Raw genomic sequence first — 20,064 nt, 5'->3', positions numbered from 1 at the left:
TTTTACTAATCATAATAAAACTCACAAGTTATTTCTGGGGACAAAAAGATGCAGAATAATTGTTAGGCTGATACAGTATTTTCAACATGGTCGCATTCTTCTGCAGTTCGCAAATTGTCCACATGATGACGCTGCAGTGCCGTGGTTAACATGTCTGGGGCTCATATATTAAACAGATTGAACTATGAGGTGGAAGAGGGGCTTGATCTGGGGGACGGGGGACAACAAACTGGTGAATAATAAGCGGAGACACGTGTGCTGTACTGTGTACTGTACCGGTGTGCGGGACGGTACTGTAGAGTCCGTTTGAGGTTAAACTGTCAATACGAAACCACAGTGACGTTTTAAAAAGTGCATGTTTTTATTTTTTAATTATCCTTTTAGTGTGTATCACACCATGGCAATTGGTTTTGATGTATTGCAGGATAGATTCGTGTGGGGCATGTTTTATTTTCTTCTGTATTAATATTTAGATAACATCAGGTAGTTAATCAGCTCGTACTGTAAAATAAACTCGTTTGTGACGGATTGTCTCACAGGTACACCGACAAGTGAGGTGCAACCAACGAGTCAGAAAGGTTACATTAAAAGTTTTAACAAATAAATGCTAATATGAAAAAAAAACGTTAATTTTGGGGCAGCTAAAATGTGTAAAACTGTAATGCATAATGTAGTAAGAAGATAGAAACGCCGAACACGCTCTTAATTAAATGCCCAACACGTGCTCTACAGTGAAATGGCGCAAATGCGCCTGGAATCGCAATAGTGGTTTAATTGTCTGATTATCGCGATTAAACACACCTGAGGCGACACGGCTCTGTTTGCGCGAGGGCAGCGCGGGAGCGGCGAGGACCGTCCATCGAGGGGGGATTAAAACGCCTTTTAAATTATATTTATTCGACGTGTTATTATTACTTGAACAAAGTTTCAATATTTTGTAATCGTGTTATGGTTTGTTTTTGTTTTTTTAACCCAACATTACGCGCTTTTCCCGGCTGAATTCGCGCCTCTGGAGTCGTGTTGAATCTCGGTGTAAACCTTTCTAACCGGTCACTGTAAGTATTTATATATATATTTTATTTATTTTGGGTCATTTTTGTGTATTTATGTTAAGGTATTTTAAATTTAGTTCGCTTTAGTACAGTATATTGTGAAGTTTTGTGACATTTCTTGACCTCTGGACTTGGTGTTTCTCCTCCATTGAATTATATTGAGCCGTTTCAATCTTCTCAATGAACTCGGAGGAAGCGGTGAGATTCAATATTGAACACGATGCACCTATTAAAAAATGAACAGGCGCTTCACGCTGTTTTACTGCAGCTCACAATAATTTAATATACCGGCTGCTGCGTTTAAACAGTAAGTTTTTAGCGCGGCTTTCAGTTTTGAAGAAGGTCTGCATAGCCGGTGTTTATCAGTAGAAAGTTGTTTTTTTGGGGGTTATTGTAAACGGTAAATTAGCCCATATCGGTATTAAGTGGCGTTTATTTCTCCTCAGTTTATTGGTGGCGGTTTGTTTTATATTTAAACTTTTTGTTTTTAACAAACACGTCGCTTGAAGGAGAAATTGCTTAGCAACCGAAGCCCGGCGCGCGTCACGGTGGTGGGCGTGGTTATTCAAATGCGCAGCGCGCACGGCATGCTGGGGGTTGCCGGGTCGCGTCTGCACAGCTGACCCATGTGGAAGGACTCGCTTGTGTTTCGCGTCTCCAATGCGATGCGTTACTGTGTGTCAATGATTGAGTTAAAATGCAGCCGCTGAGGGGAGAGTGTGAGCGCACCGTGACAGGGAAACACCTCGGCGGAGAGGGGGCCCTCGCTTCGAGAGCGGATCGGCATCGCTTCTCGGCCTTTTGGCTAAGATCAAGTGTAGTATCTGTTCTTATCAGTTTAATATCTGATACGTCCCCTATCTGGGGACCATATATTAAATTGATTTTTGGAACTGGGAGATGGAAGAGGGGCTTGCTCCGTCCACTCCACGCATCGACCTGGTATTGCAGTACCTCCAGGAACGGTGCACTCCCCTCCCGGGGGGAAACTGAGCTGGTGAAAGATAGATCTAGTAGTGTGTGGTTTGGCGAGGTTAACAGTTTTACTAACAAATAAATGGATTTGCATTTAATCGAGTTCCCTCTCTATGAAATGGAGATGGCTTGTTTTGAAAGGCAGTGTCGCTTTTTTTCTCTTGAGACTTGGCAACTCTGCTGGAACTGTAAGCATTCAGCTGCAATATCTCGCTGCATCCAACAGATGGCGACAAAGTAATTTTGCCCCTTGTAATGTCAATTGGTTGTGTGAAGAGCTGTTTTAGTGAAGTTTAATTTCAGTTTCAGCAAGTTGATTCATTTTATTATTGCCTGTGATACAGACATAGAAATAGACCCGCCAACGACTGACCGAGTGAGATTCCATTGAAAAAGTTAGGTAATACAATATTAATACATACGTTTTAATATTAACAATGAAGAATTCAAACCATGAAGCTGTCACATCTTGCATCATATTTATCTTCCATACAACAGATTTCCTCCTCTTCACAACCCCCCCCCCCGTCACTTTGGCTGAGACTGGCTGCACAAGATTGTACTGCTTCACGCCTCTGGCAGAAGGACACAACTGTCCACACTGGGCATGTCCACACAAATTTCATTTGTCTATATGTCTCTCTCATACACTGTGTATATATACACACACATACTGATGCACAAAAGAAACACAACACTTTGGTCTAATGGATTTGGTCAAATATTTAACAAACAATCCCAGAAAATGTGAACAAATATAATTATTTCAGTATGAAAGGTGACATGCTGTCAAAATGAAAACATTAACGTTAGTGTCAGTTATGAGCATTTTCACAGTCCTGGCAGCGTTGATGCACAGACCTGATCAGCCGCTGGATATACTGCTGTGGGATGTTCCACTGCTCTTCCTGTGCAGCTGCAGCCAGCTTGCGATGGTTAGCTGGATCAGTCGGGTGTGATGGTCCTGGGCCGGTGTGGTGACCCTCGCCCTTCCAGGATGTGGCCTGTCCCTCTCGGAGCCGGTTTCTCTGGACTAGTCTGCTGATAGCTGAAAGAGATCATCTCATTCTCCGGGCAACTTCTCTCACAGACAGGCCGCCTTCAGTCATGCTGATAGCAACCAGGCGATCTTCATTACTCAAGCATACTGTATTAAAATTATACATTTTAATCCTGGCCATTGGATGAGGAGAAAGAAGTGGAAAACGTTCTGGAGGAAGTGAAAGTGCAAAGCGTTTCCTCTCTGTTCACCCTGTTCCTGCTCTCCTTGTTGAAGCAAACCTTCCAGTAAAGGAAGGAGGATCTTCATGGAATCCAGCAGCATGCTTCTAGAGAGTGAGATAAACGACGAATGCAAATTGAACCCCCAAGTCCAAATACATTTGATTCACAGCAGTCAGTAAGTTGTAATGTCGTTTGTAGGGTGTGTGTTATTATTCTCACGCTGGTGAGGAGTCCACCAGTGAAGAGAACATAGTGGAGGCAGTCGTACGTGTGCATGTCATGCTCACAACTCCCCATGCACAGTGTCTGAAGAACTGCTTCTCCACTTGTCATGAAGCCTGCTCTTCACATTCCCCTTCTTCAGAATATCAGGTTCGAGGAGCATTGGGCGATGCTTGTCTTTCCATATGTCTAACCAATTCAAGTGTTTGTTACGTTGGAATAGGGTTTCATTTTAGACTAATTTTAATGACAATGGTTTAACTCATTTTTGTATTTTATGGTCCCTAAAGTGCGCACTGAGGTTACTAAAAGACCATTTGCATATTTTTGCTCCATGGTCTTGGAATTAATTTAATCTGAACTTAGGTTGCAGTCCCAAATAACTTCAGTGCAAGAGTAAGCTGCATGATTGTCTATTTGAGAGGCGTGCTTGTGTTAAATAGTTTATTACACTTGGCACTAACTGATTGTTTATTGTATTGAGTGTCTGTTTTTAAAAGTATTTGTTTCTATTATGTTTTATTGTACTGCTGCTACCTTTCTTGCTAGGTCTCACTTGAAAAAGAGGTTTTAATCTTAATGTTATTTCCTAGTAAAATAAAGGTTTAGTAAAATAACTAGGGTTGAAACAGACCACAATTTAGCATCAAGATAATAGTTGTTGGTACAGTGCAAGCCACCCGTGTGGTTTTAAAGGTTTTAGTTTAATTTGAGACGCACTCCAGCCCATGCCCTTGAGCTTGCATCATTAATACAAGAGCCAGCACTTCCTCTATCTCTGTCAGTTGTGCCACTTCTCGGGAAGCACCAGCTATGGAGATGGCTGACGAATCCTCAGATAATATATACGCAAACGTGTCCATCAAGCAGCCCCGAGCCAAGAGACCAGAGGCACAATACAAGGGTGAGTGCTGTCCATCTATGTATAGGTAATGCATGCTGGCTGACAGATTGTACTGGGCAACCAGTAAGATTGCACACTTGGTGAGGATAGCCAGTCAGAGCATAGCTGGGGGTTATCATTGCTCTCTTTCTGCAAATGTTCAAGTGTCTGTGAGCTTCTGATTAACAAACCTGTAGAAAGCGCTATTAACAACTACAAATGATGGGTTGATGTTTTACAGTGAAATCTGATGCACTAACAATATTTAAGTGTGTGTATATATATAAAAATCAGAGAAGGTTGATAAGAAAATAAATAAATAAATAAAAAATAAATTGATGTACAGAGTTTAAACTTTCGGAACGGTTTCGTGTAAAAGCTCGTCAGCTGTGTAGAAAATGGTACACAACTGAAGGGCTTTTTCCCGAAACGTCCTGAAGTAGATCTGTTAGTAATTGTGCACATCAATTATTTATTTTATTGTCAACACGTACGTGTGTGTGTGATATATATATATAACAGTCCCGCCTTTCTGGTGCCAGCACAGTGGATGAAGTGTTTGTTTTGTAGTCAAACTCCACACCTGAATCTGAACAATGAACAAATGCATGTGTTGCGGGTGTTATTATGAAACACATTTTTGGCATTCGTGAATTCTTATGTGCTTCTGAAAGTAGACAAACTTAGTGTTCCCCCAGTGGGGGGTTATCCTCTTAACCACACGAGCTGTTTCTTTCCTGTCACTATGAACCACATCCTCTTAATGTCCTGACTTTGTTCTCTCGTCTTCATTCTACGTGCATTTTACGTATTTTTGAGGAAATGTACAGCTATGGCCAAAGGATCATCTCAAATTTTAGGAACGAGACATTTAACAAAAAAAAAAATCCTATATGAACATAATTTAGATCTTTTATTCAACATTGTGTAATTAAACTACTAAATCGCTAGTGTCTACCGGAAGCCATAATAGCAGTACAGTATTTCATGTAAAGTTTTGAAATGTCCATTTTCTAAATTTAATTTTTTTTAATTAAGTATATGGAAAAATACAAAAGCGGCGTGTAATTCAATATGTTAACGTAACATTATTCAGCAGGTTTCATTCGACTTGAAGCGAAATTAGTTGATTCTATAAGGTGATGTAAAACTTTGGTCCAGAGCTATAAACATTTTTTTAAAAAAGTTTACTGTTATGATGCAGGCTGCTCCTTGCTTGGTGTTCGCACTGACTGTGCAGTTTCGCCAGTGGCTGACTTGCCACCTGCAGAAACTGCTATTTATCTCCCCGTCCTCGCTTGTGAGTTCGAGGTTACTGCTTCGGTACTGAGTGCATAGAGTCGGCGTCGGTGCCCATTGCTAATATCGGTACTGCGTGTCAGTACCAAGCGCAGTGTGCGCGTACTAATATACTGTACACAAAATAAATTTTAAAGTGCTATTTTTGGTGTATTGCACAGCACTGTTGGCACGTCTGGGTTTGCATGTACCACTTGCAAGGCCGAGCTGCCTGCACAGGACGGTCGGTGGAGTGCAGAGAACCGAGTAGCATGTCACTGTAGGGAACGATCCCTCACACCTGCGCAGCGCTCGGCATCGCCGTGGTCCTGTCCGGAGAGAAGGTAGGAGTCGAGCTAGGAAGAGCCCTCTGTCTAGCACTACCTCTCGTTAATCGCCGTCTTCATACAGTCCCGTCCCTCTCTCCAAAGAGAAGGAACAAAGTGCACCGATCACATTCGGCAGGCAGGGCAGATCGATAAGTTCTGGGAAGCTGATTCAAGCCATCTTTTATCTGAGATTTTTCTCATTTTACAATTTTTTTTTTTTTTAAATAAATTCCAATTTTGGTATTAATTTTTTTGGTTTTGTTTGTTTTTACAAACTAGTTTTTTAAAACCACATTTTAAATTGATCAAATTCTGTATTTATGTAATGCTTTAATCAAGTTTCTGTGTGTGAAGCGCTTCGGGATCCTTGTGATGAAAGGCGCTATAGAAATATGAATTTGTTATCTGATTTTCACCTCTCTGACCCCGTGGAGCGGGGTACACTGGTGACGTTTTGTTAGCGACCCGCACTTTCAACAAGCCCCACCTGTGATCCTGAAGTTTGTCTGTGTATTTCATGCCTCTCTCGTTTTCAGTGTCACAGAGTTCCTGTGGACGGGCTGTGTGGCTTCTTACAGCTCTGAGCTGCCTCCTGCTGGCAGTCAGTATATCCCTGGGGGTGCTCTGTGAGTACACTGAACTGTTTATAGATAGATAAATATAATTTTTGTTTAGATGATTTGCAGTTTTAAAGTAAATTACATTTTTAAAAGGTGGAAAACACCACTCAAAGGTACACGACTAGAAATAAACTTAATTTAAGGCAGGTCAGTCAGTGAATTGTTGTAACTTGAATGTTAAAGATGATTTTGTTTTATGATGAATACCCTTTTTGTCTGGTGAAGCAGCAGCAGCAGCTTCCTGTAATTTTATTTTTCTAAACATGTATAATAAAACAATATTCATGCAGTGTGCTGTTGAACATTTTCAATTTCTCACCACTGAACAACCCAACAAGCATATGGGTATATATATTTTTATTAATTCTTGTTTTTGTTGTGGCTTAAGTGTGTTTGTCCCCAAAAAATTGCGATTTATTTATTTATTTTTTGACTGCACCTGAAAAAAATAACTTGGTTTCGAATATTATGCTTTCAAGCTGGCTTGGGACGCCTATTGTAAAGATTTTTTTTGAACATTATTATTGTCAAGTTTTGCATCACCTTGTAAAATTAACACATTTTGCAAATGAAACCTACTGGATAATGTTACGTTACCATATTGAATTGCACCCCGCTTTGTAGTTTTCCATACACTTAATGAAAAAAACTGACAAATTGAAAAATGTGACATTTTCGAAATCTAACATGAAACACTGTACTAGTGTTGCGATTTTAGTAGTTTGATTTACATGTTGTATAAATAAAATATCTAAATTGTGTTCATATTTATTATGTCTCAATCCTAAAATTCTAGGTGTTGCAAAACTTGTGCCAGAGCTGTGCTTTGAGGCAAAAACTGCTTTCTTTTTGTCTCTGATCTTGCCATGCCGATGTTTTCATCTCTCACTTCATGCAGGGAATCAAACTCTGATTTGGTTTCTTCTTGCTTTTGTTCCCTTTTTCTCTCAGGCTTCAAAATATCTAGAGACTACCATGAAACCAGCTTCAGTCTGGATCAGATAACTGCAGAGCACCACAACCTGAGCAAAGCTGTCGCAGACTTGAATAGTGAGTGTGTTAGAGAGGACAGTTGTGTCCGATCACTTGGGTATAAACATACTTTCTTACCATCTGTATTTATTTTAATTCCCGCAAAAAAAAAAATTGTATGATTTACAGCATGTTAATGATGCTACCCCGTATTTAATCATACAGATCTACAACTAACAGATGCGGTTTCTGATTTCAGAGAAAGGGTGCAACATGTGTCCTGAGAACTGGCTGCTGTTCAAAGACATGTGTTACTACTTCTCACCTGACAAACTGAGCTGGAATTCAAGCCGCGCTGCCTGCATTTCTGCAGGGGGAGACCTGGTGATTATACAGAGCTCACAGGAGCAGGTACTACAGTCCTGTTAACAAAGTGAATGGTTCAGCTCAAGTTCTGCAAGTCATGTCGTCACTGATCTCTGCATTCTGTATCGATACATCTGATTTTGTTTTCTTTGATGATTCGCTGAGGGTGAAAAATAACATCTTTAAAGGGTGGACATAAAAAAATTCTACAATGTAGCATTGACTGTTTTGAGTTTAGGAATGGTTGTGGCTTACACACACACACACACACACACACACACAGCCCTAGCTGTAACTATGGTTTGTTTTCTGTTTAGGCATTCTTAAAGAAACAGATTAATGCGCTCCACTGGATTGGACTCACTGATGTGGTAACAGAAGGTGACTGGCGCTGGCTGGACGACACAACTCTAAATGAAAATACAACGTAAGAACTGTATGACCCTGTGTTTAATAGGGAAGCCCAGCCTGTCTGCCAGGGCGATTTTATACACGCCTATCACCCCATCATTGTGAATGGAGTTGGGTTTGATTCTGACGTGCCTTCGTTCCTCTTTACAGATCCTGGGGCAAACCGCCTGATGACTGGAAATCAGTGGACCCGACTGGGGAAGATTGTGCACTTTTAAATAAATCCGGCCTTTATGACGTATCCTGTAGAAGCAAGTACGAACGGATCTGTGAGAAAGTAACACCTATAATATGAAAGCGATCGCTTGACATCCGTTTTCACAGTGCTGTGGTATTTGTTTACACAGCCCTTACTCTGTGTAGAAGCCAGCACACACGCAGCCTACACTGTTTCATACAGGCTGACATTCTGATTATTAAATATTGTTAAATACTGAACACTTGGCTTTGCATGTTTTATGTTTATAAACAAGCTACATTAAAGTGTTTTTTTTTGGGGGGGGGGGCACTAAGGTCTTGCACCGGGGTCCATCTCTTCCTCTGCAATGTTTTATTACTTTGTAGGTTTATTATCTCGAATGCTATTAGTTTAAATATGAATACATAACAGCGTTGGTGCGGTTCCTTTAAACTCCACTGGGTGGGGCACACTGGTTGGACCTTACCAAGATGTCTGCCAAGGGGGAACAAGGTGAGGGCAGGGAGTATTTCAGCGCTGCACAGACGCACAACGCAGAGGGCATGCAGAAATGGCCGAGAACGGAAGATGCAGTGCAAAGGTTTATTCCAAATTAATATCTCTAAATAACAGATATATCTCCTCTGTCGCGCGTATTGCATGCACAAGCTGCTGAGTGAAGACAAATATTTAAAACAAACAACATGTCGAATACTTTTTTCTGTGCAGAAACAAATGACCAGCGTACACAGTACGAGTCTCCGATAGTAAACAGTTAATAATATTGTGCTAAATGTCACCACAGTACGGGCGCATACATTGAGGGAAAGTAATTAAATTAATGACCAGTAGTGTGATACGTTACACAGTTTATTTGCTTAACAGATATTTAATTTATCACTGTATGATAATCACGTGCTTTCACACGGCACTGCTCTGGGGAGAGTGACGCATAACGTTATGCTTGTTAAATCATGTAATACAGGTACACAGTACACGTTGCAATTACTATAAAGTTAGCTACAGCAACGCTGCACCCCTTATCGCAATTTAAAACAAAGCAAATGAAGTGGCTGAAGTGAATTTTAGTTATCATGAAAGGTGAGGTGCAATGGCACTAGCGACAGGCAGCCATTCAGCCCTGCGTGTCTCTGTTTATGAAACACTGCAACATTAATGTGGATAAGACTTTGATGTGTGTACATGGAAAACACACATTACTGCAAAAAACAAACAAACCCATGAACATTAGTCTTCGATTACCTAATGGTGTTAGGCTAGTGTTAACGGGCTGTGAAACCTTGCCGTGTGTTTTAAGAAATGTCAGATTTCTGTAAATATTTTTTTGCTGTAAATATGTCCATTGTGTGGTCATCTGTATCATCCTGCTTTACAGAACCTTCTACACATACCACTATACAGACACTGCATACAGTCCTGTGCACATGTATTAGAGCACCCCATTGCTTCTGTATCAGAGCACCCCATTGCTTCTGTATCAGAGCACCCCATTGCTTCTGTATTAGAGCACCCCATTGCTTCTGTATCAGAGCACCCCATTGCTTCTGTATCAGAACACCCCATTGCTTCTGTATCAGAGCACCCCATTGCTTCTGTATCAGAGCACCCCATTGCTTCTGTATCAGAACACCCCATTGCTTCTGTATCAGAGCACCCCATTGCTTCTGTATCAGAACACCCCATTGCTTCTGTATCAGAACACCCCATTGCTTCTGTATCAGAGCACCCCATTGCTTCTGTATCAGAACACCCCATTGCTTCTGTATCAGAGCACCCCATTGCTTCTGTATCAGAGCACCCCATTGCTTCTGTATCAGAACACCCCATTGCTTCTGTATCAGAGCACCCCATTGCTTCTGTATCAGAACACCCCATTGCTTCTGTATCAGAACACCCCATTGCTTCTGTATCAGAACACCCCATTGCTTCTGTATCAGAACACCCCATTGCTTCTGTATCAGAACACCCCATTGCTTCTGTATCAGAGCACCCCATTGCTTCTGTATCAGAACACCCCATTGCTTCTGTATCAGAACACCCCATTGCTTCTGTATCAGAGCACCCCATTGCTTCTGTATCAGAACACCCCATTGCTTCTGTATCAGAGCACCCCATTGCTTCTGTATCAGAGCACCCCATTGCTTCTGTATCAGAGCACCCCATTGCTTCTGTATCAGAGCGCCCCATTGCTTCTGTATCAGAGCACCCCATTGCTTCTGTATCAGAGCACCCCATTGCTTCTGTATCAGAGCACCCCATTGCTTCTGTAGTTTTAATTTGTTGTGCAGATAAAATCAAACCATTGGAACTGAAAATCTGGGAAAATTGTCAACACAGGCAAATCAGCGATTGTCTAATTTAATTCATGACTTTAATAAGCCACACATGCAATTCATTTAAAATAGTAAGAGAAAAGGAACACAGAGCCACACATGGTAAAATGCAGGAGACTTTTTAAAAGTTGTTTAAGATGCCTAGTTTAAAGCACAAAGTGGTCTAACATTTTCACATAAGTGTTACTGATTACTGACCAGAAATTGAAATTCTCATGCATGTAGGTTTATAAAAGATATGAATGACAAATCTTGAGGTGTTCTTATACATTTCCACAGTACTGTAATTCATCCATCAATCTTACCCGTTTTGCACTTCCATGAGCTCAGCTGCTGTCTCTGAGTCCCTGTTCTGCATGATTGTGGTTTTCTCCGCTGCTGTGACTCTGAGTCCCTGTTCTGCTGTCTCTCCTGACAGCTGGAGTTCGCTGTTCAGATGACATGTGGCAGCTGCAGCAACGCCGTGAGGAACGCCCTGCAGGGGGCGCCAGGTAAGACCCTCCCAGGGAACCTTTGCTGCATTATTTCTTTGATAAATTACCTCTAAAATCCATTTCCTTCTCTCTGATTATCTGAGATCAGAACCTGAGGTCAAACATTTTGCATCACCTGGAATTATAGGATTGAGACTTAATTAAAAAATAAAACTATATGAACACAATTTAGATCTTATTATCATGTAATCAAATAAAAACTACAAAATGATATCGCAAAAGTCTACTGGAAGCCATAATAGCAGTACAGTATTTCATGTTAGATTTCGAAATGTCACATTTTTTTCAATTTGTCAGCTTTTTCGTTAAGTATATGGAAAACTACAAAATGTTAACGTAACGTTATTCAGCAGGTTTCACTCGACTTTATGAAGGTAGTTCGTTCTGTAGGGTGATGCAAAACCTTTGGCAGGAGAGAGTAGCAAAGCCCCAGTTGGAATGGAGTTTGCTGATGGGCTGTTTGCTGGAGCAGGTGTCCAGTCTGTGGAGATTGACCTGCAGAGAGAGGAAGTGCTGGTGGACACCACGCTGACATCACAGGAAGTGCAGGACCTGATTGAGAAGACGGGGCGGAGGGCGGTGCTAAAGGGAGTGGGATCCCCTGCACAGAGTGAGTACAACACCACGTACTGGTGAGCCCCAGCAGACACCTGCAGGGCTGGACTTGGTGCTCCAGACAGACACTCTCCAGTTCCTGAGTGTAAAGAGACGATTAGCTCTTACACTGTGAACACCATGTTTAATATTGATCGCTGCTGAGTCATGGATTTAATGAAAGGCATTTTTTCCTCTCCCCTTTCTCCTCCATCTCCCTGCTCCTCTCTCCCCTCTCTCTCCTCTACCTCCCCCTGGTAGAGGACCTGGGTGCTGCGGTGGCAATGCTGTCTGGCTCCAGCCTGGTTCAGGGGGTGGTTCGGTTCCTCCAGGTCTCCGAGGATCTCTGCCTGATCGAGGGCACTGTGGACGGGCTGGAGCCTGGGCCCCACGGGCTCCACGTGCACGAGTTCGGAGACCTCACTGATGACTGCCTCAGGTACTGAACCAGGACTCACTGAGGTTATACACATCTCTACTGGGACTCACTGGGGTTATACACACCTGTACTGGGACTCACTGTGTTTTATACACACCTATACTGGGAATCACTGGGATTAACACACATGTACAGGGAATCACTGGGGTTATACACACTGACTGCTGTTTGTTCTTGTTACAGCTGCGGTGGGCACTTCAACCCCTTTGGAAAACCCCATGGCGCCCCCCAGGAGTCGGACAGGGTACTGCACTCCCTCCTCACCGCACAGTCATACTCGCTGTACAAGAAATATTTATTTATACCTGAATCTATTCAGCCTAGAACAAAACATCTTTAGGGGGGTGGGGCTTAATTGAAGTATTTAAATCCTAAAAGAAGTTAACCCTAGCCAGTTATTTAAGTGCAGTACAGAAACCAGGACCAGAAGGGACACAGTGTGGAAATGAAGTGGACTTAGAACAGAGGGAAGGAGACTCTTCTTCACACAGAGAGTGGTGAGGGGATGGAATGGGTTACCTAGTCATGTTGCTGAAGGAGACGCTTCTTCCCACAGAGAGTGGTGAGGGGATGGAATGGGTTACCTAGTCATGTTGTTGAGGCAGAATCACTGGGATCCTTTAAGACCCGGCTTGACAAAGTTCCGAGAGCAATCAGCTACTCGGAACCGGACGAGCGCAGATGGGCTGAATGGCCTCCTCTTCCTCGTAAAAAATTCTTGGTTTTTTTTAAAGCCTTGATTTAGCGCGCCTTTCAATGTTAAACACCAGATTCCCAACAAAAGGGACTTGCACGTTGCGCATGAGGAACATTAAAAGTACACGTGTGCGTGTTTGTGTGTTGCAGCATGTTGGAGATCTAGGAAATATCCTGGCGGGACCCGAGGGCAGAGCGGTCTTCAGACTGGAGGACCAGCAGCTCAAGGTGAAGACAGTTCCATTGAGAGCCGTCGTTTCTGCTGTTCTTGCCAGTAAAGCTGATCGATTATTTGAACCTCAACCAATATTTCCAGCGTAGAACAGAAACTAGGGCTGTTGAACACAGTTGGGCGCTGGGCTGTGTAAGGGAAGTTGTTCTGGTGTGGGGATATTTGAGCAGCTCAGAGTGCCAGCGTGTTGTCCCCTCAGGTCTGGGATGTGATTGGCCGCTCGCTGGTGGTGGATTCTGGGGAGGATGACCTGGGGCGCGGAGGACACCCTCTCTCCAAAGTGACCGGGAACTCCGGGGAGAGGTAACCAAACACTTGTACAGGACTTTGTGGGCTACCGTGCAAGCTGTCACCTGTCACTGCTGGTGTCCTCATCCCAAGTCTCTCTCCCTCTCTGCAGGCTGGCCTGTGGGATCATCGCTCGCGCCGCTGGACTCTTCCAGAACCCCAAACAGATCTGCAGCTGCGACGGGGTCACCCTCTGGGAGGAGAGAGAACGCCCCCTGGCCGGCCCGGGACGCAGAGCGCCCAATCAGCACGCGGCACACCTCTGAGGCTGCCCCACCCCTTTAGAAGTCTGGCAGACCTGCTCTGATCTCAAGCACTTAAACTAAAATCAAAAGAGATCAATTAAAATCAGGGATCGCTCCAATCAGTGATGGGCATGCAATTAGAATCAACCGTGCAAGTACTTAATAACTCCCACTTATTTTTAAAGAGAAGCACGTTTTGAAGTTCATGGATTTCAGTTTTTTTTTTTTATGAGGTGTTAACAGGGTTTTGCACAGGCAAGGCAGGTAATGCTACTATGAGAGAATACTGATCGACATTTAAAATATACAGGGTGCCTGCGAGAGGAATAGGGAGAAGTGATTTGAAAAGCCGGTCTATTGTAAAACAAACTTGCATGCATTAGCCATTTTGATGTCCATCGCTGTTCATTGGTGTGCGTGTATGTGTGTGTGTGTGCTAGTGTCTTTGCAATCTGACGTTTTCCTGGCTGAGTATTTTTTGGTTTACGAACCAGCTGTCAGGGCTGTTACCAAAAGTCCAGACTGTGCGTGACTACCGGAACGTATCATCTGTGATTCTTTCAACAGGAACGCACTGAGCTGTTACATTCCAGCGGTTTGTTTATTTTTGTAATAAGAATTAAAAGCAATTGCATTCCAGACAGACCTGTGGTTTATTTAACGGATTGCATGTGGTCCGAAGGTTTTTCCCCAATCACCTGGTATGTTGCACCATTCCCACAGTATATGGGGAAAACTACAAAGCGGGTGTGTAATTCAATATGTTAATGTCACATTATTCAGCAGGTTTCGATTCAGCTTTATGAAGCAAAAGGAGTTCATTCTGTATGGTGATGCAAAGCTTTTGGCCAGAGCTGTTTGTACAACCAGGATTAATAATATTATCTCTTTAACACTTGTATGATTGAAGGTTTAAAAATGTGCAATTTTTAAAAAGGAACGCATGTTGCAGCAACATGTTTAAAACATGATATCTGGTACTAAGAAAGTTCTCAGTTACTATGCCTTATTCTCAGGAAGTCTGTTATACCTGCACTTCCTGGGTTGTTCCACCTCAGCAGTGCCTATAGGGTCAAAGCATGTCAATTAATAGGAGCAAGTGCAATACTGTCTGGTAATTTTTTTTTTTTTTAACCTGTTGTAGTACCCTATATCGTGTTTTAAAATAACAATGTTTCTTTCAACTTTTGAGTTGAGACCTACACTACACATTTATGGAATTATTTTGTCAGCTAAAATCATTTCAAAAGATGCAGGATGGCCTGAGTGGAACACGTGACTACCTTGAGAACTAGCAGCGTGACGCAGTTATTTAGAAGCCCTCTGAAAAGAAGAAAGAAAACGTTTATTCACAGATGCTTTTCCACAGCAGAAGTCATTACTAGTGGAACACCTCACACCCACACACAGCTGGAGGAGCAGCATTCCCTGTGAGCGTGTCACTCCATGTGTTTTTTATGACGCAGCATTCATTCATTTCTTACCAAATGTTTATTTACAGTAGCTGTTTTTCTTTAAATGCACGTGTATTTGATTTTCAGACAGGCTTTGTGGTTAGAGCTCAGGGACTAGGGAGGAGGCAGTGTGGCCCGCGTGGTTCAAGACCAGGAACTGGGCGGTAGGCAGGCTGTGAGTGTGGCCTAATGGTTACAGATCAGGGACTGGGAGGGAGGGAGGTAGGCAGTGTGGCCTAATGGTTAGATCTGAGGGGCTGGGAGGCAGGTTGATGAAGTTAATGAAATGGAGGGATGCAATTAAAATGTGTTCAATTAAATGTATCTCATGGATTTTAAGTCTGTTTTAAATAACTGACAGACTGAACCATTCGGGGATACAGAGTAAAAACATCATACAAAGGGATGAGACGCATTTATAACTACGTGCCTTTTGACTTGGGTTTGAAATCCGTGATCCACAAACTTTTTTTTTTAACCCCAGTTACATTGTTATAAAATGACATTTAATTAATCCAAACAAACCTAAAACAAATCACCCTGCCCCATCATACATTTTAAACGATATTACCCCCCAGCTACGATGTCTTCAAACGATCCATTTCAAACTGCAAGATAAACTCAGTATTGCAGGGCTGCTCACATGTTTACCTCGATACCAACATTCTCAACTACACCCTTGAGTCTGAAGCTGGAAATGCCCCCCTGAGCCAATGAAAATGCTCGAATATCCTGTGCAGCCAATCAGTCAAGAGGCGGGCCTTTGCAGAGAGTAAACACTTCCACATTACAATACAAAGGCAAGCGGACCACGATCCGTTACTCAATTCTCTGCTTGGGCATGGCTCAGTCTTCAGTTTTCTCCTCCTTCACTGCCAGCCCAAGCACCTCAGCCTGCAAGCTGTGGAAGTTCTCATAATCCCTCGTCCCTTTGGACTCCAGGAACCTGTGCAGCAGAGCCAAGCAGCATCGAGCCTGCTTCGAAGTGGGGGGCTCCGGGTCCCTCAATATCTTATCCAGGTACCCCTCAAGGGTACTGTCCTCCGAAGCAGGAGGGGCTGGGCAGAGCTCACCGGCCACCTGGCAGGGTTCTCCATCAGCCCCATCGTCAGCTGGCTCCTCTTTCACCTCGCCGTCTCCGACAGCCACCTTCGCTGCCTGGCTGAGATCAGCAGCCGGGGCGAGGCAAGGAGACTGTGCCGGCCGGCCCTGCCCCTGCTCCTCTTTCACCGCTGCTTGTCCGCGCCTCCCTCCTCCTCCTCCTCCTCTCCCACATCGAATGTTGTTGCGTTTCTTCCAGCGAGAGATCCAGCCGTCCGTGGCCACAAAGTCCTTTTTGCCCATCTCCGACGCCAGCGCCTCTGCTTTCTGCATGATGGAGGAGACGGAGAGGTGCGGCAGGGAGGGCCGGGCCTCCTGGAACCAGCGCAGCAGCGCCCCCTCCACCTCCGCGTCCTTCCCTGTCCTCCGGCGCCTGCGCTCTGGGTTCTGGTTGGCGGCCCAGTCCCGCAGGATGGCCTCGCGGCTCTTCAGCATCTGGCACAGGCTCGGCTGGGACAGCCCGAAGCGCTTGGCCAGCTCTCGCTGCCCCATCCTGGGCAAAGTGCCGCCGTCGATGGCTGCCAGGATGCGGACCTTCTCCCTGAGGGAGAGAGAGGTCCTTTTCTTGACCGAGGAGCCCATCGTTATTAGGACCCCCTCGTGAAGGAGAGTTTCTCAAAGGTGGATCAGGCGGACGTCGCTGCTGGTACGACTTACTGGCACTGTGGTAACTGGTTTCGCTGCACGCAAATGAAATGTTAAAATGCTGTTTGAGAAGGTCCATTCATAGGAAGATAGCCAGGGCTCTCCACTCACAATCTCACCAGTGTGCCTCTTCGACTGCAGATTTGTAATGATGCAAGGAAATCGTCTTAAAATTGCACGATAGCTCTTTCCTCAGCAGTGCATTTTGGCTACAGAAACACAAAAAAGATTCTTAATTATTATTATTATCATTATTTTAATACTTGCATCTTTGAGAGAAGTTTTCGCGGGGCTGCTTCGCCTCCAGCATGCGTGCTCTGCAAGTCCTGCAAGATTCTCTGCTGTACAGCGAGGTTAATAACACAAGCACGTTAATTTAATGTTTCCACACTGTAATCGAGCTGGCTTCTTACAGCTGAAAGTACAATTTTAAAGCACGGTGCTGTAATTTTCTGCTCTGTTGTCAGCAGTCGCTAGGCACACTGACAAGGGTCTCAGCTTTCATAGTTTTATTACTGAACGGTTCTTTGTATATTACCTGCATGCACTCGCTTAGGGCTCCTCCGGTTCTTTCAGATATCAGTAAAAACAAAAACAAGCACGTTTTGTTTATATCATATTCGGTTTTCAAAAGTGTTGTTTTTTTTTTTTTTCTCCTCCTGTTCACATAACCGGAAACCGAACCCGTGCTTGGGGAAGGCGTGGTTAGTCAACACCGAAGAGAAAAAAAAAAAAAAAAAAAACCCTCGCTTTCTATTCGTTCCTCTGTCACCCAACTCGCCTTCCAATTGGTCTAGAATCCCGTCCGTCAAAAAAAGAAAGTGTAAGCGAGCGGGCCATTTTGGATCAGGGCAAAGTGAAAAGGTGAGAGTGGGGCTGGTGGCGCATATATTTCCACAATGTCTCGGCGTGCAACTGTCCTGTGACCTTATTTACCTGGAAACTAATTATACAAATCATACAAGTCGCTGTGCTTTTTTTTTTTTTGTTTGTTTGTTTGTTTTTAAAGCTGCTTTACAGAACCGCGTGCGGTGCAGTGTTTTATTTATTTTCTGTTTGTTTGTTTGTTTGTGTGCCTGTATTATAGTTGTAACAGCGAGTCAGCTACTTTAACGTTTTAAAAAGTTGAATTTGCACGTTTTTTTTTTTTTTTTTTAAACCCACGCATAAATAAAACGTCTGTTTAATTCGCTGGGGTCCCTCTGGTGCGGAATCGAGACACGCGGGACGGTTTCGCGTTTGGACAAGGTACGGTGCAGACCCCCCCAGGCCACTCGCGTAATGCCTTAGTTGTGCAGTTAGTTACAGAGTGGGTTTAGGTTTGAGTGCATAGTTTATCAGGTTATTTTAAAAGGCGTGATCCTAACATGCATTATTAATATAGTGCTAGTGGCGTTTGTGCATGCTGTGTCCACACTCTGCTGTGTACAGCGACTGCAGTCTCTGCGTGTGTGTGACCCCTGTGCACAGTATCGACCGCCCCTCTGCCTTCATTCATATTCATATTCGCGTTCATATTCATGTGATCACAGCCGGCATCGGAAAATGAGCTTGTATTCGTATAACACAGGCCTGGGGTAAATTATAATCGCAATTGAATCAGCATTGCTTGCTTACAATTACAGTTAATTTGTACATTTAGAATCAATTACGCTGCAGTAAATTAGTTACGCTAAAAGTCCTCATATTAACATGCATATTTATTCTAAATAACCCGGCAATAAGCACAGGCACAGGTACAGTGTGCACACTGTGGTGAAAATAGAAGAGTAACGATCCAATGACATTTGTATTTTGATTTTGAAACATATATGTGTTACTGCACTGGGTTAAATAAATCTGTTTGCAGGTCATGATTTCAGATAGTTGCGCTTGCATGGTTAATGCACCTGGAGGGAGAATTTGCCCCCGTCAGTGGCTTCTTTCCAACCAGCTGCCCTCAGTCCGTAACACACTGTGACCCTAAAGCCACTGCTGAGGTGAAGTGACCCAGGAAGTGCAAGGGGAACAGAGGAACTGGGGAAAAAAAGGCATAAAAACTGAGAACTTCCCTTAACCCAGAGTAATACCAGATATCGCAGTTTAAACAGAAAGTACATGTGTGCTGGCACATGTACTGCTTTAAAAATATAAAAAAAGCACTTTTATAGCTAATGAAAGAGCAAGCCCAGTAATACTGAAGGAATAATTTTGTTAGCTACAGTTACTTAAGTGGGCTGATATTGTAGACGTGACACCTTCAGAGAGTGGTGAGGGGATGGAATGGGTTACCTAGTCATGTTGCTGAAGGAGACTCTTCTTCACACAGAGAGTGGTGAGGGGATGGAATGGGTTACCTAGTCATGTTGCTGAAGGAGACTCTTCTTCACACAGAGAGTGGTGAGGGGATGGAATGGGTTACCTAGTCGGGTTGCTGAAGGAGACTCTTCTTCACACAGAGCAACGTGGGTTGATGGGATGGAATGGGTTGCCTGGTCATGTTGCTGAAGGAGACACTTCTTAACACAGAGAGTGGTGAGGGATGGAATGGGTTACCTAGTCATGTTGTTGAAGGAGACTCTTCTTCACACAGAGAGTGGCGAGGGTATGGAATGGGTTACCTAGTCATGTTGCTGAAGGAGGACTCTTCTTCACACAGAGAGCGGTGAGGGGATGGAATGGGTTACCTAGTCAGTAAACACCTGGGAAGGGAGTGTGTTCTCACCTTACCAATGGACACAACCTTCGGGAAGGGAGTTGCTCGTCCTTACCAATGGATACGTTCACCTTCTGGGAACAGAACTTCTTCACACAGAGAGTGGTGAGGGGACTGGAATGGGTTACCTAGTCATGTTGTTGAAGGAGACTCTTCCTCACACAGAGAGTGGTGAGGGCGTGGAACGGGTTACCTAGCCGTGCTGTTGATGCTAAATCACTGGGATCCTTTAAGACCTGTCTTGACAAGGTTTTTGAGATCAATCGACCACAATACAAAGAAACAAGCAATTGACTGTGACGGACCTCTCGAGCGAA

General features: G+C 43.7%; 3 protein-coding genes and 1 non-coding gene across 4 annotated transcripts; 3 read left to right on the top strand and 1 right to left on the bottom strand.

Annotated features, from left to right (window-relative positions):
* Positions 1–1,837: 1,837 nt before the first annotated feature.
* Positions 1,838–2,028, top strand: LOC121306387. Its single transcript, XR_005948210.1, has one exon. It is a non-coding gene; the product is annotated as a U2 spliceosomal RNA (small nuclear RNA).
* Positions 2,029–4,233: 2,205 nt separating this feature from the next.
* Positions 4,234–8,770, top strand: LOC121306367 (CD209 antigen-like protein E). Its single transcript, XM_041238121.1, has 6 exons — positions 4,234–4,377; positions 6,500–6,589; positions 7,535–7,633; positions 7,815–7,966; positions 8,239–8,348; positions 8,483–8,770. Exons 1-6 carry the CDS (start codon positions 4,287–4,289, stop codon positions 8,625–8,627), a joined length of 687 nt encoding a protein of 228 aa, XP_041094055.1. The 5' UTR covers positions 4,234–4,286; the 3' UTR covers positions 8,628–8,770.
* A 265-nt stretch (positions 8,771–9,035) lies between these two features.
* On the top strand, positions 9,036–14,491 carry LOC121306239 (copper chaperone for superoxide dismutase-like). The gene is made up of 8 exons (XM_041237976.1): positions 9,036–9,111; positions 11,283–11,355; positions 11,831–11,968; positions 12,214–12,391; positions 12,575–12,635; positions 13,238–13,315; positions 13,519–13,622; positions 13,720–14,491. Exons 1-8 carry the CDS (start codon positions 9,082–9,084, stop codon positions 13,871–13,873), a joined length of 816 nt encoding a protein of 271 aa, XP_041093910.1. The 5' UTR covers positions 9,036–9,081; the 3' UTR covers positions 13,874–14,491.
* A 202-nt stretch (positions 14,492–14,693) lies between these two features.
* LOC121306244 (major centromere autoantigen B-like) lies at positions 14,694–17,741 on the bottom strand. The gene is made up of 2 exons (XM_041237985.1): positions 17,591–17,741; positions 14,694–17,261 (listed from the first exon to the last, which is right to left on the bottom strand). Exon 2 carries the CDS (start codon positions 16,987–16,989, stop codon positions 16,153–16,155), a length of 837 nt encoding a protein of 278 aa, XP_041093919.1. The 5' UTR covers positions 16,990–17,261; positions 17,591–17,741; the 3' UTR covers positions 14,694–16,152.
* Between the last annotated feature and the right edge of the window lie 2,323 nt (positions 17,742–20,064).

Source organism: Polyodon spathula, chromosome 47, assembly GCF_017654505.1.
Source record: "Polyodon spathula isolate WHYD16114869_AA chromosome 47, ASM1765450v1, whole genome shotgun sequence".
Lineage (NCBI taxonomy): Eukaryota > Metazoa > Chordata > Actinopteri > Acipenseriformes > Polyodontidae > Polyodon > Polyodon spathula.
Note: the sequence above shows the minus strand (reverse complement) of the source record. Positions and strands in the feature narration are given on the sequence as shown.

Coding starts and splice junctions, on each gene's coding strand:
- LOC121306367 (XM_041238121.1), top strand. CDS start 4,287: ATGGAGATGGCTGACGAATCCTCAGATAATATATACGCAAACGTGTCC. Junction 7,634..7,814: donor AGCTGTCGCAGACTTGAATA/GTGAGTGTGTTA, acceptor TTCTGATTTCAG/AGAAAGGGTGCAACATGTGT. Junction 7,967..8,238: donor TACAGAGCTCACAGGAGCAG/GTACTACAGTCC, acceptor TTTTCTGTTTAG/GCATTCTTAAAGAAACAGAT.
- LOC121306239 (XM_041237976.1), top strand. CDS start 9,082: ATGGCCGAGAACGGAAGATGCAGTGCAAAG. Junction 9,112..11,282: donor ACGGAAGATGCAGTGCAAAG/GTTTATTCCAAA, acceptor CTCTCCTGACAG/CTGGAGTTCGCTGTTCAGAT. Junction 12,636..13,237: donor CCCCCCAGGAGTCGGACAGG/GTACTGCACTCC, acceptor TGTGTGTTGCAG/CATGTTGGAGATCTAGGAAA.
- LOC121306244 (XM_041237985.1), bottom strand. CDS start 16,989: ATGGGCTCCTCGGTCAAGAAAAGGACCTCTCTCTCCCTCAGGGAGAAG.